General features: G+C 51.3%; 1 protein-coding gene across 21 annotated transcripts in view; it reads left to right on the top strand.

Moving 5' to 3' along the window:
• LRP8 (LDL receptor related protein 8) overlaps positions 1-16,391 on the top strand; it is a 73,838-nt gene that overhangs the window by 37,133 nt on the left and 20,314 nt on the right. For 6 of the 21 annotated variants that reach the window (XM_039886547.1, XM_039886502.1, XM_039886494.1 and 3 more), the window contains exons 4-11: positions 3,006-3,134; positions 6,278-6,661; positions 7,596-7,718; positions 8,540-8,662; positions 10,694-10,771; positions 11,986-12,105; positions 12,180-12,305; positions 15,397-15,571. In XM_039886547.1, coding sequence (XP_039742481.1) covers positions 3,006-3,134; positions 6,278-6,661; positions 7,596-7,718; positions 8,540-8,662; positions 10,694-10,771; positions 11,986-12,105; positions 12,180-12,305; positions 15,397-15,571 — 1,258 coding nt within the window. The remainder of the gene's footprint in view (positions 1-3,005; positions 3,135-6,277; positions 6,662-7,595; positions 7,719-8,539; positions 8,663-10,693; positions 10,772-11,985; positions 12,106-12,179; positions 12,306-15,396; positions 15,572-16,391) is intronic. The other 15 variants (XM_039886507.1, XM_039886516.1, XM_039886556.1 and 12 more) reach the window with 9 other exon arrangements.

Here is a 16,391-nt window from a genome sequence, read left to right as displayed (position 1 = left end):
AGATAGGCAGTTGGAACACCCAGCATCTAGTAGCCTTGGCAGGGCCCTTACCCTCTCTGGGCCTCAGTCTCCTGTCACTCCAGTGGCTGCTCCTCAATATGACCTCCACGGACTTGCGTGTCCCGGCATTCCAAGACAGTGCCTTGGTTCTCTGAGGGCAGGAGGGCTGGTGTCAGGCACTGCTGAATCCTCAAGACCCTGTAATTAGAGCTGTCTATTTAGGGACCCTGAAAAAGTCTTATTAATTATAAAGAAAGGAAGCAGACGGATTGTTTAATCATTGTCCTTGCTGAAAGGTTATGCAATTAACTGTATAAATATTCATTAAAAGTTCAAGCAGCTGCCTGCTGCACTGGGGTCTTCAGAACCAGGCCCCCGGAGGTGGTACAGACAGTCAAGAGATATTTCAGTCACCTGGGCTTTTGAGCGTAGAGTCTGGGGCCAGGTCTGGACCACTTCACCCACAAGAGTATGTGGGGTTTGATGTAAAGGGCAGGACTCTAATCAGAGGAACCTAGATCCTGCCTTTCACTGCTGTGCATCTCTGGGCCAGTTACTTGGCCTCTCTGAGCCTCAGTTTTCTCATCTGTAAAATGGATGAGGGACCACTGCCCTGCTCCACTCCAAGGGCACTGTTGACACGATGATGATCTTTGTGAATGGTGGCCCTCGAGTTTGTGCCCAGAGCTTGCAGAGACTATTTACCTGTCAGAGTAAGGGTAAAACTGAAATGTGGAATTATTAAATCCTCAGCATGGAGCAGCCTGACATACTGTAGGTGCTCAGTAAATATGGCTTCCTTCCAACTCCTGTGCAAGGTTGTTTCCTGAGGCCTGGCTTGGGGATGTCCCTCTCCATCTCACTGCTTTTGCAGGGGCTAGAAACAAACAAACACTGCTGTCACTTTAGATGATGTATCCTATAGATGAAGTATCCTAAGCTTTTGGACTTGCAGAATGATAACCTGGGGGTTCTCAAATGGGAATCAGCAGGGGTGGGGGCGGGTGTTACTAAAATGCAGATTCCTGAGCTCTGCCCTTGAAGTCTGGATTCAGTCTAGTATGAGCTAGGGCCCAAGACTCTGCATTTCCAACAGCCCCTACACCCTCATCCATTGGTCAGGACTGGGAAATGCTGGTCAGCTTCAGCTCTCTTGTGTTCTGGTGGGCCCAGAGGGGAAGTGCATACTGCGGTCCCACAGTGTGTGTTGGTGACAGATATACCCTGGAAGGGCCCCACCTCCTGACTCTCAGGCCCTTACCCACTCTTCATTGCAGCCCCAAGGTGGTCTTTGTAAAAGGTCTTTGAGTGTCAGCACTTTACAGGGCTCAATCCAAGAGTTATTTGTAAAGGGAAATTTCTATAAAATGAATCCTGTGAATCCTGTATTTCCAATAGGTTGCCTTCTATTTCATGAAATGTATTCATTCCTAAGGATAACTTTGGGGTACACACTTGGGTCTAAGGAACTCCTCTCCCATGGTGCAGTAGTGTTTTGAGGCCTGGACTCAGATACCCACCGACAACCCCATCTTGTCTATACCCTTTTCTCCATCCCTTGTGGCCTCTCATCCCAGCTATGGAAAAAGAGAGTAAACTGTTCTGAGATCAAAGAGAAGAACTAGGGTCAGACAACAGTAACCCTCTGCCTCTGGGTGCAATGGACTGTGTCCAGTCTCTGGCATCAGACACAGCTAGCTCTGAGTCCTCACTCTGTTCTTAACCAGCTATGTGACTTCCACTGTGTCTGGTGCACAGCAGTGCTCAATAGACACTCACTGAGAGAATAAATCAATCTTCACCTGTTATGTGTGGAGAATAATAGTAGGTATCATCAGTGCGCACAGGTCTGGGCGTTCTCCTAAGTGCTTTCCAGGCATTAACTTAGTTGTCATAACAATCCTGTGAGGTAGAAATAGTATTATCACCACTTTATCAGCACAGAGATAAGGATTCTTGGCCAAGGTAGGTAGCCAGTGAGTGACCAATCTAGGACTCGAACCCAGGCAGCCAGGCTCCAGAGCCCATGCTCTTGACCTCCATGCTGACCTTGTGCTGGAGGCCACAACAGAATCTTCACCCTGCTGGGTTATTGTGAAGACTAAGACTGCCTGGCATACCCTAGAAACCACTGAGTTTGGGCCTCCGGTATACCCTGAAAGGCAGTCAGGAGCCAGCCACCAAGGTCTCAGATGTGTCTGCCTTGGCTGGGTCTGTCACGTGGGTCGTCCTGGAAGGCTCAGGGCGAGAGCCATCCTCAGCCCTGATCAGGGTTCTCATTCTTTCTTCCAAATTGAGAATCAGCCCTGGGGCTTCGGGCTCCTGATTGAGTCAGCCTCTGATTGCGGCTGCAGTAATTATAGCTGTGAGGTCCCACTGGGCCCTGCCACTCAGAGGCTGCTCTCAGCAGCAGGCTTGGCATCATAGCCAGGGTAGGGGCTTAGAGGGGGTGCACTGTACCCAGGCAGCTGTTGGGGTCTTGGAGAGCCCCTACAGATCTACAGATACTTCATCTATAGGATACATCATCTACTAGCAATGGTGTCATTGATCTGGAAGGCAAACCAAGGCCTAACTGGGATATGTCTTGCTCAAGGATACACAGATGGGAAATGACAGATATGCATGCACAGTATGGCAGCTCCATGTTGGTGTAGCTTAAAGGGGAAGTTTGGAGGGGTGGGAGGTAGGGCTGGTGAGGCAGGCAGGGGTTGGCTGGATCAAGGATTGGCTTGAGTGCCAGGGACCAGGAGCCAGGGTGTTAGGCAGGGCAGCAGTAGAGTCAGATGTAGGATTCAGAAAGCCTTAGGGGCAGACATGGGCCTCTTCTCAGATGAAGAAACTGGGACATGAAACAGGAAGTCTCTGATGGATTCTCAGGGCCTCAGGCCAGGTGGCTGGGACCAGGCAATATGACTGGTTGGCACCATGCACTGTATCCCCCTTGGCCAAGCCATGCACGTGTGTCTGTCTGCACAGCCATGCATGTGTGTCTGTCTCCACAGCCAAGCAGGTGTGTCCTGCAGAGAAGCTGAGCTGTGGACCCACCAGCCACAAGTGTGTGCCCGCCTCGTGGCGCTGCGACGGGGAGAAGGACTGCGAAAGCGGAGCGGACGAGGCCGGCTGTGCCACCTGTGAGTCCGGGGTCAGATCCCCAATGTCTACCCAGCATGGTCAGGCAGCCCTGGGCGGTGGGGGGCCGGGGGGAGGGTTGGTCAGTGGAGAGGAAAGGGTGATGATCAGGACACTAGCAATGGCCAGGCACTTTGGAGACATTTTCTTCTTTCATCCTCATTACCACCTCATAAGTAGCCATTATCATTTCCAATTTATGGGTGAGGACACTGAGGCTCAGACAAGCGAGGAAAAGGACCCAAGGATGAGTGATGGAACTGGAACAGAGATTCAAATTCAGGTCTGGACAGTAAAGCTCATGAGTTTTTTACCATGCCTGACATTTGCTCATCCATTCCATAAGTCTCTACTGATCTCCAAGCGAAGGCAGGGAGAACAGGCAGGGGGCCATAGCAAGAAATGGTGGCCTGGGCTAGGGCACTGGCAGTGGGGTGGGGTGGGGGGGACAGATTCCTGAGGTGTGAAGGATGACTATTGCTGAAATCTTAGATTCGAGTGCAAATGTCACCAGGCGGTGAAGACATTCCCAACAGCCTCAGCAGGGACAGATGGAAGTAGTCACTGGGACTGTTCCACATCACTGAGCTTCAAACACAGGATTATCTCCTTCCTGGGGAGCAGGCCAGCAGGTCCTGCACCAGTGGGGAGCGTGGCCAGGCCTTGCTCGTTTCAATTCAATGGGCACCTACTGGAGCCAGGCTCTGCAAGGGACAAAGAGGAGAATCCTACACAGTCCTCCCTCTGGGAGCTCATGATTAATGGGGGAGATGGACTGGCTGTCAATAACTAGGCTGTGAAGCTGGGCTGAGATATGTATGGGCAGTCACTCAGGAGCTTTTGCCAGGTAGGCACTTGCCCACCACAGTCTTCCACCCAATTCTTTCCACCAGCCTCTGCATTTGCATCCTATCCATCCTTCCTGGCCCAGGGTAGATGCCATCTCCTCTGGAGGCTTCTGAGTCACAGCACTCTTAAGATTCTAAGTCTGGAGTTTGGATGTGTCTGAAGTAGGAAGCATCTGCGTGGGGGGAGATCCTGGCTGGGGCCAGAAGTTTCAAACCCCTAGTGAAGGCACTGGCTCGTTTCTTCAGCTGGATAATTTTGTGGTGCCTCATCAGCCAACGAGAATCCTTTCCCCTCCTAGCCCCCATAATCAGATGTTTCCTCAGTCATAAAGGCCATCAGTCACTATTGCAGGGGGTGAGAATAGCTCTAACTAGGGCATGTTGTGGCAGAACAGTTCTTGTTAATTATTACAGATAGGAGTGTTAGAAGGAATTAGTGGGCTTCTCCTCTACAGCTCCCAACCACCTGCACGAAGGAAAAAGAATTCTCTCTTTTCTCATCCTTCAGAGCTTCTTCCATCTGTGAATGCTGGGAGTTGGGTCTCTGCGCGTAGGCCTGTGAATATAGATCTTAAAGATGCTGTCAGCATCAAAACCTTGGAGAGAACACAGTACAAAGAAGCACTTCCTCCCAGAACTCTAGACATAATGAGTCCTCCCTCCCTGGACATGTACTGGCTGCATCTGGACAGGAAGGAGGGGAGCTAATCTAGGCATTGGCATAATCTTGAGAGGCAGACATCACAGCGTAGTGTGTACTTTTCCTACCAATGCCCTAACATCCCAAAAACCCAGAAGGGGAAAAAAATGCATCTGTCAGAAACTTGATAGAACTGTCAGTAATATATGACATGAGCTGCCTACATGCGAAACTGAAGACATCATTCTATTTTATGTTCAGAAACAATGAAATAATTTTATTAGAAAATAAAAAGACTCCTAGCGCCCCCATGTGGAAAGATCTGGTGCTGCCACCACCACTTACCTGTGGCCGCTTACCTGCCCCCTGAACCTCCAGGCTCATTCTTGGCCTATGTGTAAGGAATGAAGGAGGGAAAGAGGCAAGGAGGTTGCTGCTCTGGAAACAGCTTACACTCCAGGAAGTATACACTCCAGGAGAAAACCAGAAAACCAAGAAGAATCAGAGTAGGAAGGAAGAGCCCCAACCTGAGTTCTGGTTTCCTTGTCACCCTGGACTGACTGTGTGTCCCTGGTAAAATTGCTCCCTTCTCTGGGTCTCAGTTTCCTCATCTGTAAACTGGAAGTTGTGCTGGCAATCTCTAAGGCTCTCCTAGCTCCTGAGTTCAGAGCAGCCCACCAGAGAGGGGAAGCCCAGGGCCCCAGGCAGAGCCAGTGACCTGTGTCCTTAACTACTGCACATCCTTAAATTACTCCTCACACACAGGCTAGTCCAGAATCCATCCATGCCACACCTGCTCACTGCAGGGAGCTCTGTGCCAGGCCTTGAGTTAGTCTCAGAGCATATCCACATGCCATTTGTGGTCATGGGGCAGACAGAGTAGGAAAGATATGAGACCTAGTCACCCGAGCATGATATGAAAGGCACCCAACAGGAGAGGAGAAGTGAAGGGAGGCTTCCCAAGCAGGGGAGCATGAAGTGTATTATGAAAGAGGTGGAATTTGGGCCCTTGAATGATGAGAACTCATTGTAAAGTGTAGAGACAGTGATGGCAAGAGGTATGTACTCAGCGGATAGAACAGCTTGAGCAAAGGCCCAAAGTGGGAACGTGTGCAAATGGTCTAGTGTGACTGAAGCCAGGGTATGTGCAGGAATGAGGTAGGTAATGGGACGGAGGAGTGGCTCCATGACAGTGGCTTTGGATGCCAGGTCAGGGGACTTAGACAGGATAGTTCAGGCAACTGGGGGTAGGGAGCAGAGAGGCTAAATTGTGCTGCTGTACTATAAAGAAACAGCTCCAGAACTTGTTCATGTTGCATATCATTTCCTAGGACATCACAAAGTTCTTCAAGACAGGCAGCATTTCATAGCTTTAGAGACTTTCCTAGTGCCACCGTCCTGCTGGAAGCAGGACTAGAATTCCCACTCAGTCAGGCTGGGGAGGCTCAGGGAGGGCAAGTGTGTTGCCCAAGGTCACCCTGCATGACCCTGGCAGGACCTGGATTGGAAGCCCCTTTGAGGACATGTCCACCATTTGGCCCCCCAGCAGGGCTCATTGTGGCCCAGAGGTGAGGGTCAGGACCCTTGTAGCAGGACCAGTGGGCCGGGTAGCTGGGGATGAGGTCCAGAGGGCCGACCCGCTCTCTGTCCCGCGCAGTGTGCGCCCCGCATGAATTCCAGTGCAGCAACCGCACTTGCCTGGCCGCCGTGTTCGTGTGCGATGGCGACGATGACTGCGGCGATGGCAGTGACGAGCGCGGCTGTGCTGACCCGGCCTGCGGGCCCCGCGAGTTCCGCTGCGGCGGCGACGGCGGCGCCTGCATCCCCGAGCGCTGGGTCTGCGACCGCCAATTCGACTGCGAGGACCGCTCGGACGAGGTGGCGGAGCTCTGCGGCCGCACTGGCCCGGGGGCCACGTCCGCGCCCGCTGCCTGTGCCATCGCTGCCCAGTTCGCCTGCCGCAGCGGCGAGTGCGTGCACCTGGGCTGGCGCTGTGACGGCGACCACGACTGCAAGGACAAGTCGGACGAGGCCGACTGCCGTAAGCCCCGCCCTTCCATAGCGCCCAGCCCCGCTGCTCTCAGCCCTGGGCTGCCTGACGCACCACGCGTCCACCAGGCACACCTTCCTTTCCTCGCTTGTCTATATTACCCCAATTTACCGTAGCTTGGGAAAAGTGGTTTGAGGTCACGTGGCTACTAGTCTGCAAAGCTCAGGTCTAACTCCAGAGGCCAAGGGTCTTCGTGGGTACCTGTGTCCTTTGATGATGCCCTCTCTGTCATACCTCCCACCCCTGCCCTTCCCAGTCCCAGGCAGTCACCCACTGGTTCCAGCGCTGGGAGACCTTGGTACACTCAGGAACTCCTCCTCCCCTCCCTATCTGCTGGGCCTGCTCATTCTTCAAGGCCTCCCCCAGATTCCTCCCACCTTTCCAGCTGGGTCACTTCCCTGGGCTCCTGCAGGTCCCTAAGACACTCTCAGCACATCCCACACTATTGTTGTCCTCTGTTCATTCCTCAGCCCCCTTTTGCACCCTTGAGCTCCTAGAGAATGGGAGACTCTTAGTAGTCTCTGTGTTCCCATGTCAGGCACAGCACCCTGTACACAGTGGGTGCTCAGGAAGGGTTTGCTGAAGGATGAAGTCTTTAAGCAACAAGACTCAAAAGGCTATGTGTCTACTCTGGAGAGGTGGCCCTGGGGAGAGGCAGTGGACAGGGAAACAGGAGACCTGAGTTTTAGTCCTGGCTCTGCCAGCCAGAGTACTGTGTGACTCTGGGTGAGGCCTTCCCCCTCTCTGAGCTTCAGTCTCCCATCCGTACACTGCAAGTGCCTTGGTCAGGTGTCCTTCAAGGACTCCCACGCTCAGCCACAGGTTCTGTTCTTGCCAGGGATGGCTACGGAGTGGGGGTGGGGAGAGGAAAGCTGTCCCAACACCATGTTGGCCCTGACCCTCGCCCCTTGCCCTCTCCTGGCAGCGCTGGGAACCTGTCGTGGAGATGAGTTCCAGTGTGGGGATGGGACCTGTGTCTCTGCAATCAAGCTCTGCAACCAGGAACAGGACTGTCCAGACGGGAGTGATGAAGCTGGCTGCCTGCAGGGTGCGTGTGGTTGGAGGCGGAGGGGCAGAGTCCTCTGTGAGGAAAAGCCCTGAGCTTTTCCCTGGCTCCAGGAAGAACAGAGTTGGGAGTTGCCTCCCCTTAGTCCTTGAGATGCATCTTTCCCCAGAGCATCAGTTGCCCCTAAACCATCTGGATCCCCTCCCTGGAGTCCTAATAGCACCAGAACTAGATTTTTAAGAACTTTGCAAAAGCTGAAAGTACCTGCGGGGCACAAAAGGGCACTGCAGGAAGTCCAGCCCCCACCATTTGTCCACGTCCAAATCTCCAAGTGGCTTCCCTCACTAGTTCCCAGACTGAGTAGAGACTAGGAGCCCCCTTAATTCCCAGATGGCTCTTCTGGTCATCACTCACCTGCTGCAAGAGCAGGGACCCCGATGCACTGGTCATCTGGGGAAATGGATAAAGCGTTGGGAGGTGAGGCAGCCTCCCTGAAGCAAGGCCCCTGAGACATAAGTGTCCCTCAGGAGGAGGTCAGTCTGGCCCCCAGGGTCTCTGTAGAGTTGCTACATTGCTTCTTTTCTCTCCCTGAGCTCTGATACTGCCAGATAAGACAGAGAGCCCCCAACCCTGCCCAGCTAGGTGATGCTTGGGCATCCTGATCATCGCTGGGGTCCTGATCATCCCTGAGGTCTTGCCTTGTGAGCAGAGCTCCCACCAGCCCTGTATGCAGCTGTCTGTCTTAGGCCACCCTCTAGAGACCAGCGGGGACTGGGGCTGGAGCTCTGCTCACCTCCCATGCAGCCAGCCCTCCCTGCTGAAGGTCTCACAGGTGCTGTCCACTCTTTTGTCTGGCCCGACAGAGTCAACATGTGAGGGTCCCCGCAGATTTCAGTGTAAGAGTGGCGAGTGCGTGGACGGCGGGAAAGTGTGTGATGCTCAGAGGGACTGCCGGGACTGGTCGGATGAGCCTCTGAAAGAGTGTGGTACAGTACCTGTCCGCATCCAACTGCTGGACTAACTAATCTTCCCTTCCACACCCTCTCCTGGCAGCCTGGCCAAAGCCCTTGCCTGCCCTTCAGCACCTGTTCTGCTCTGACCCTCTCTCTGGCCTCTCACACTGCCCTGCGGCCTCAGACCAGGCTCTTTACTTTTGGGGCCTCTCGTTCTGCATCTCTACAAAACTAGGCCTTTCCTTTCCAGTCCAGATGCTCAAAACGTTGTGCTTCCTCTCACAAACCCATCCTCTCCTCCTCACTCCTTCCACATTCAGACCTCTGGGTGTGTGCTCAGTCTGGAACGTTCTCTCTTCTTCAGTATTTCTACCCTGCTGACCTAGCCAGGGCCCCAGCCTCTGAGGCCTTCCATCCCCCTGAAGGAGTCCCTGCAGAGGGAGAGGTGGGAAACAGCATGCAGGTGGCCGGTTGAGGCACATGCCAAGGCCACCCGGCTCAGGCAGGGCCTGGGTAAGGGGAAGACAGACCAAGCAGCAGAGGGTGATACCATTCCTGAGCCCTGAGGAGCTCAGGCTTTCTGGGAACCAGACTAACAGGCTGGATATGCGTGAGGAGCAGAAGCGGGTGGCTGTCCTGATGGTTAGAGCTGTTGGGATGGGTTCCAGGCTAGAAAGAACAAGAGAGTCTGGGCTGTAGGTGGGGTGAGTATCCTAGAAAACACGCAGGAAACCCAGTGTGGGCTCCAGGAAAGTTTATTTCTGAGGTCAAGGGTTTGGACAGAGAATATCTGGGAGGACAGAGCCTAGGTCAGACTCTCTCACCCTACCTTCCTGCAGACATTTTCACCCAGCACCTCCCTTCCTGGGCACTCAGAGGAACTTCACTCTCTGGAGCTCCCTAGGAACAGCATGTTTCTGTCCCTGTTGAAGATTAAAAAATTGATTTTGAAAGGAAGAATAGCTGGGTGAAGGTTACTCAGCCTGCACCTGAACTTGCAGGTTATAGACTCTCCACCTACCCCCACCCCAAAGGCCCTGCCAAGAAAAGTCTCAGAAGAAGGAACCTATGGAAGAGAGGATAGGGAAGCAGGAACAACTGAACCTAGCCTCCAGCCCCGCCCAGACTTGGAGTTAGCCAGGGACTGCTAACCTAAACTCTCTTCTCTCTCATCTTCTGCATGACACACCAAAGAGACGTATGTACGCACGTGTTTGTGTCTCTGTGCTGGTAAGAGCCAGTATCTGTATCCATGCCTCCTTCTCTGAGTAAAGCAAGGGAATTGCATTCCCATGTCTCTGTGTGTGTTCCCACATCTGTGTGAATGTGTCTGTGGAGTCCATAGGCTGTCTGTGCCTCTGCATATAAGCTGGTGTGTGTATGCATGCAGGTGTGCGCATGTGCTGGGGAAGGGCCTGCTGAAGGATTTGCCCCTTCCTTCTATGAGGGACCTCAAATGCTGCCCAAGCTCTCTGGACCATCTGCCCCTCTCCTCTCCTGCAGGCTCTCCAATAGAATCACCTCTAGGCTAGATGGAATTGAGAAGGCCCAGAGACTCCCCTTCAGCCTCCACCTCAGTGCTGGCCTTCTAGGGAAGGGCTGACAAGGATGGACAGGTCCAGACCAGCTCCCTGTTCTTGCCCTAACTACCTCAGCCCTGGAGGACTCTGCCTTCCTCTTCTATAGAAGCCTTAGTCACTTTGGCTCACCCCTTTCCCCTTTCCGAGCCTTCCTAAACATGCCATTCCATCCATGCTCAGTAAACACCAGTGTTGAGTTTCTGCTACTTGTAAAAGGAAAAGAAGAAAGTGAGTGGGTACATGAATGAGGCAGAGAGTAGGTGAACAAATGAATAGATAGCCCCAAGGGAATAATATGGTATGGGAGAGGGCAGGAAGGGCTTGGAGTAACAGAAAGATTCCTGGAGGTGGTACCTCACAGAGACCACCTCAAAGGTACCATGGCTCAACCCATGCCAAGGGGCTGAGGCTTCCTAGGGCCAGGCCTGGCTGAGTCACTCCCAGGCCCCCTAGTCATGGGGTTGCTGTGGTCTTGTTCTTTCAGTTCTGCTGCCATCTCGGAGAAACAGGAGGAGGCCCAGGGGTGAAGGGGAACATTCCCTAAGTATGGCTCAGGCTGGAGGTGGGGCATCCACAGCTGTGCATGTCCTGGGGGGAGGCAGCTCAGACCAGCTGTGTGCATGGCTGTGGCTGGCTCAGCTCAGCTCTGCTTGGCTTGGCTGGAGTGGTGGTGCATGAGCCTGGTGGGCAGAGGGGTGGTATGGTGCCTTCACTTGGCTTGCAGAATTAACCTTCTATGATTTTAAAACTCAGAAGATGCTATTAGAACTTGGTGAGCCTTGGTCCTGGCCTCTCTGACCTCCTCTAGGATCCTGCCAGAAGGTGGTAAGGGAGTGGATGATGGGGCAACGAGATGTCCCCCTGGCATCCCTTCATCCCTTGAAACAGTTGGTAACCCTGGGACCAGGCCCATGACTAAGTGTCGGAAGAGGGACAAGTGCTGAGAGGAGAGGAGATGAAAAATTCCATTGTAGTTCGTGATAGAGAATTCATTTAGAAAAAGGCCTGGGAGTCTTAAGATAACCACAGCTCAATAGAGGGCACACTTTGTTCAGATTGCTTCCGCATGGTGGGTTAGCTCTGGGCCCTGTCCGGAGAGGGACATGGACAGATGGTATGAATCCAGAGAAAGGTACCTAAATTGTAGAGGACCAGAAATAAGCACTTTAAGGAGATTCCGAGGGAGCCATTAGACTCTGGTTAGCCCTACACAGCAGAGGAGAGCGGAAGCAGAAGCTACAGTGAGGCTGATCCTATGAGGAAGAACTTTGTTCAGGTGGAGCCAGCTGCTTCGGGAGGGAAGTGGGCTTCAGAGGCTGGAGATGTCAAAGCAAGGATATTTCAGAAGGGATTACTGGGGTATCCTGAGGGTTAAACGTGGTATATGACATGAAGGCCCTTTCAACTCAGGTCACAAGGAAGGAGGAGCTGGAAGAAACGTGTTTGTGAAAGGAAAGACCTTAGGCAGCTAGACTACCTAGCTGCCTCAAGCCTGGCAGTGGACAGAGCCCTGGCCTGGGAGGCAAAGGACCTGCATTCTGGTTCCACTCTGTCACTGTCTGTGTGTCTGGCCTTGAGCAAGGACCTGCCCCTCTTTGGCCCTCCTCTTGCTCAGTCGCCTGGTTAATGAGGCTGAGGCTCAATGAGGCCACAGAGCATCCTGGCTCTGTGGGAGTTCCGCTGCACCTAGTCTCTGCTTCAGCTCTGGGTGCACCCCTGTCTGGTCCCCACTGCAGTCTGGCTCCTGGACCCTCAGGAGCCCATGTCCCTCCCCAGGGCTGAACGAGTGTCTGCACAACAATGGCGGCTGCTCCCACATCTGCACTGACCTCAAGATCGGTTTTGAGTGCACCTGCCCAGCTGGCTACCGGCTCCTGGACCAGAAGACCTGTGGCGGTGAGACCCTCCCCTCACACCTTCAAGCAAAGGCAGATCTTTCTGTCAGTTTTGACATCTGCTCCTCCCCACAGACATTGACGAGTGTGAGGACCCAGACGCCTGCAGCCAAATCTGTGTCAATTACAAAGGCTACTTTAAGTGCGAGTGCCACCCTGGCTATGAGATGGACACATTAACCAAGAACTGCAAGGCTGTCGGTATGGATATCCCAAGATGGGGAGTAACGGGGAAACTCTGAGGGGGTATAGAATGCAATGTGCTTCTGCATATGTGAGGAATGGCTATGCACACGTGTGCATGTATACACACACGCAGAAAGCAGGTTGCATGCACAGTGCTCAGAGTGTAAATACACATCACACACACAATGCACTGTATACTAACCCTCACATGGACACTTCATAGAGCCACCCAGTACAGCCCACAGAAACCGCAATAATACAACATACAATGTTTAGACAGACTGGACCATGCAGACTACATACATAGCATAGGCAGTTCACACAAAGAGCATGAATATGTGCAGACCTAACATTGATCAGTTCAGCCAACTGAATTCATTCATGTAATTCAGTTCTTTATACTGAACACCTAACTTTGTTATAGGCACTGGGGATTCAGCAGTAAGCAAAATAGACACAAATCCTTGTCTGCCCTCATGGGACTTACCTTCTAGTGGGTGACACAGACAAGAAATCAGATAAATAAATAAAATACAGTGTATTGCAGATGGTAATAAGGGTTTAGGAGAAATATAAAGCAGGGAATGGAAGAGCGAAGTCCAGGAGGGCAGTGGGTTATAGTTTTAGAGTGGTCAGAGAAGCCCACACCTTTATGAGAAGGCGACATTTGAGGTGAAGGAATAAGCCATGCATTTATCTGCAGGGACAGCAGTATCAGGCGATAGAAGAGAAAGTGCTAAGGCCCTATGGTAGGAGCATGCCTGGTGTTTCAGATAACACTGAGGAAGCCAGTGCAGCTGGAGCAAAGAGAATAGGAGGAGATAAGGCAGAGAGTTGACTTGAAGCAGATCACAAAGGTCTGCTACACCATTGTGATGGCTGACTCTCAATTTCACTCTAAGTCAAGGGTAAGCTTTTAAGGGTTTTAAATAGAGAAGGGACATGGTGTGTCTTACATTTTAACTGGCTTCCTCTGGCTGCTGTGTTGAGAATAGATGGTAGGGCAAGAGAGGAAGCAGGGAAACCAATTAAGAGGTTTTTGCAATAATCCGGAAGAGAGGTGATGATGGCTTGGACCAGAGTGTTACAGTGGGAATATGAGAGTTGGACAGACTGGATATATTTTGAAGGTCAGGATTTATTTTAGAGCAATAAGATTTACTTATGAATTAAATGTGCGATGTGGGAGAAAAAAATGTCAAAGCTGACTCCAAGATTTTGGGCTGAGAACAGGAAAAATGGGATTGCTATTTATGGAGTTGGAAAAGATGGTGGGGAATATTAGATTGCTTTGGACATGTTAAGTTTAAGAAAACTAGACATCTAAGTGGAGGTATTTGAGTAGGCAGTTGAATCTATGAGCATGGAGTTCAGATGCACAAATACAGTATACAGCATATATAGATTATAACAATATAGTAGCTATAATAATTGACATGTAGCCCATAAACCCAAAAACATGCCACCCAAACTGTACAATATACAGCACATACATTAGTATGTCATATGTAACATACAACCTGTTCTTACCCCCACAGGGGACACAGTAATATACAACACGGATTATATATGTGCAGTGCAGACAACACACAATTTCTCATGTAGACACAAAACCCCCCATATTTCGATGAATATCTAAAGTGCCGTTACACAAAAACTCAAATCATAAACATACTGGGTTCCTGTCATAGTCACAGCTCTTAGTAAAAACCACCTCCAGATATCCTGTAATCCAGCTCCTACCTTCAGGAAGATAAAGTGCTATTGCTCTCATTTCGGAGTGAGAAAAATCACATAGTTTGTCAGTGGCGGAGCTGGACCTTGAAGCCACTTTTCCTCCTTTCTCCTTTCTGCACTTGGAGCCCTTTTTTTCTATGTTCTCTGTTTGTACCATGCTCTCCGTCACCCCTGCTGTGCTTTGAAATAGTCTCCATCATACCACCCAAGTCACATACCCATCCGCAGGCCCCACATGGCTCTGTGAAAGTCCCACCCTGCCCCTTGGGAACACATTAGCCTGGCAGAGATGCACAGTGACAGGGACCAGGTGGCCTGCAGAAGTGTCAGCTGGAAAATAAGAAGGGGAGAAGGCACAGGCAGCTCCAGGTACAGGTGTTGCTATCAGACATTATCGGTGCCTGAGAGTGGTCTGATACATCTAAAAACATGCTGGGGGACCGGCAGCCTGTGTTAAGTGCTGGGCCCTCATAGGCCTGTGGGACAGTGACCCTCCATATGGAGTAGCTGGCAATATCTAGGTCACTGATGATCTTCCTAAAATCTAATCTTAAATCTAAAAATAGGTTTTGTATATACATGAGCAGTTGTATGTTGTCTCCACTGCACATATATAATCTGTGTCATATTACATACATCCCATCCCTGCTCAGAATAAAGTGTAAGCTCTTCACCCAGCTCACAGGACCCTTTGTGGTCTGGCCTCTGCCAACCTCTGCAGCTTCATCTCTTGCCATGTCCCCAAATACACTCTACATAAACTAAAGACTCACAATGACCTCCTTGAATCTCGTCCTTCTAGTCTCACCTCCAGCTCTAATGTCTGTCCTCCATACTGGAGCCTGAGTCATCTTTCTGAAATAGTTAATGCTGGCATTACCCCTTCTTGAACTATTGGCAGTGGAGCCCTAAGCAGAGGAGGTATTATTTGCTAGGGAGAAATGCATTAAGTAGAGGGGACAACTTAAGCAAAAGCCCTGAAGCAGCAGAACTCTGCCGCGGCTAGGTAATGACAGGTAGTCTGGTGGCTAGAATCAAAGTGTGTTAGAAGAGTGAGTGATGAGGCTGTACAGGGAACTTGGGGTCACGCTGTGGAAGGCCATTGGTGAAAGCCTGAGGAGGAAATGGGGTTATAAAAAATTCAGGGGGAGTTTTTATCTAATAGAAAGAATGAAAATCGTGGTCCTTTGCATCTTATGCTTTTTGTACCCATTATTTCATCTGCTCCCCTAACCTATGAGATAGGAATTGTCACCCCTATTCTACAGGAAAATGAGGTATCACCTAGCAATCCAGTGATAGAGGCTTGGTCTTTAGATTCCCCACCTCCTGCGCTGACCCCTTCTCTCTCAACTTCCCCGAATGGCAGCTGGCAGAAGCCCATCCCTAATCTTCACTAACCGGCATGAAGTGCGGAGGATAGACCTGGTAAAGCGAGACTACTCACGCCTCATCCCTATGCTCAAGAACGTTGTGGCTCTGGATGTCGAAGTTGCCACCAATCGCATCTACTGGTGTGACCTCTCTTACCGCAAGATCTACAGGTAAGCAGTGGCAGGTATCCTGCAGCCAGGATAGGGACTGATGGAGAGAAGAGGAAGGGTGGCCTCTGTGCTTCCTCTGCCTCAAAGATTTCCCAGTATAGAGATGGGGCTTGGGAAGGGACAGAGGATCGTAGTGACTGTGGAACTTGGCTTTAAACGCTGAGGGTTGAGAGAGCGGCTTTGAACCCCACACTCTTGGGTTTTGATTGACCTCTGGTGGCCTAATGGGGCAGTGCAAGACACAGGAAATGTTCAGTCAAGGCAAAAGGGAAGAAATCCCTGGCTTTGGTGAAGACTTTCAAAGCAGCTCACATATCTGTGTGTTGGATCCTGGAGACTCAAAGATGACTCAGACCTGGTCCTGCCTGGAGGATCCCACTCATAACATAGTGACATCCACTGTGATGATCATGAGAGGAACATACAGAGGCGGCCTCTCACCCAATCGAGGGGTCAGGAAAATCTTCCTGGATGCACTTCCCGCAGTCCGGCCTGTCACTGGATTTGTGACACCACAGTCTGTGGACTTTGAGTCTCAGGAAGGCTCTTCACACACGAAGTTCTCTCCTAGGTTTTCTCAAATACCACAAGCCTGCCTCCATGCATGTTCTGGCCTCCTTTTGGTAATCACGTCCTTTCTTTGTCCTGAGATCCATCTAGTTGGCAGAACTACTGATGACCGGGCACTGTTGAAAGAATTATGCGATGGGTGGGTAGGTGGATGGATGGATCAATGAATGGATAGATGGAAATATACCAAGTGCTACTCATTGACATCTTGATGACTACCACATGCCCCAACACAGAGACACATACTCAG

The sequence above is a fragment of the Pteropus medius genome, unplaced genomic scaffold (assembly GCF_902729225.1).
Source record: "Pteropus medius unplaced genomic scaffold, Ma_sr-lr_union100, whole genome shotgun sequence".
Lineage (NCBI taxonomy): Eukaryota > Metazoa > Chordata > Mammalia > Chiroptera > Pteropodidae > Pteropus > Pteropus medius.
The sequence above is the reverse complement of the archived record's forward strand: the minus strand, read 5'-3'. Positions and strand labels throughout refer to the sequence as shown.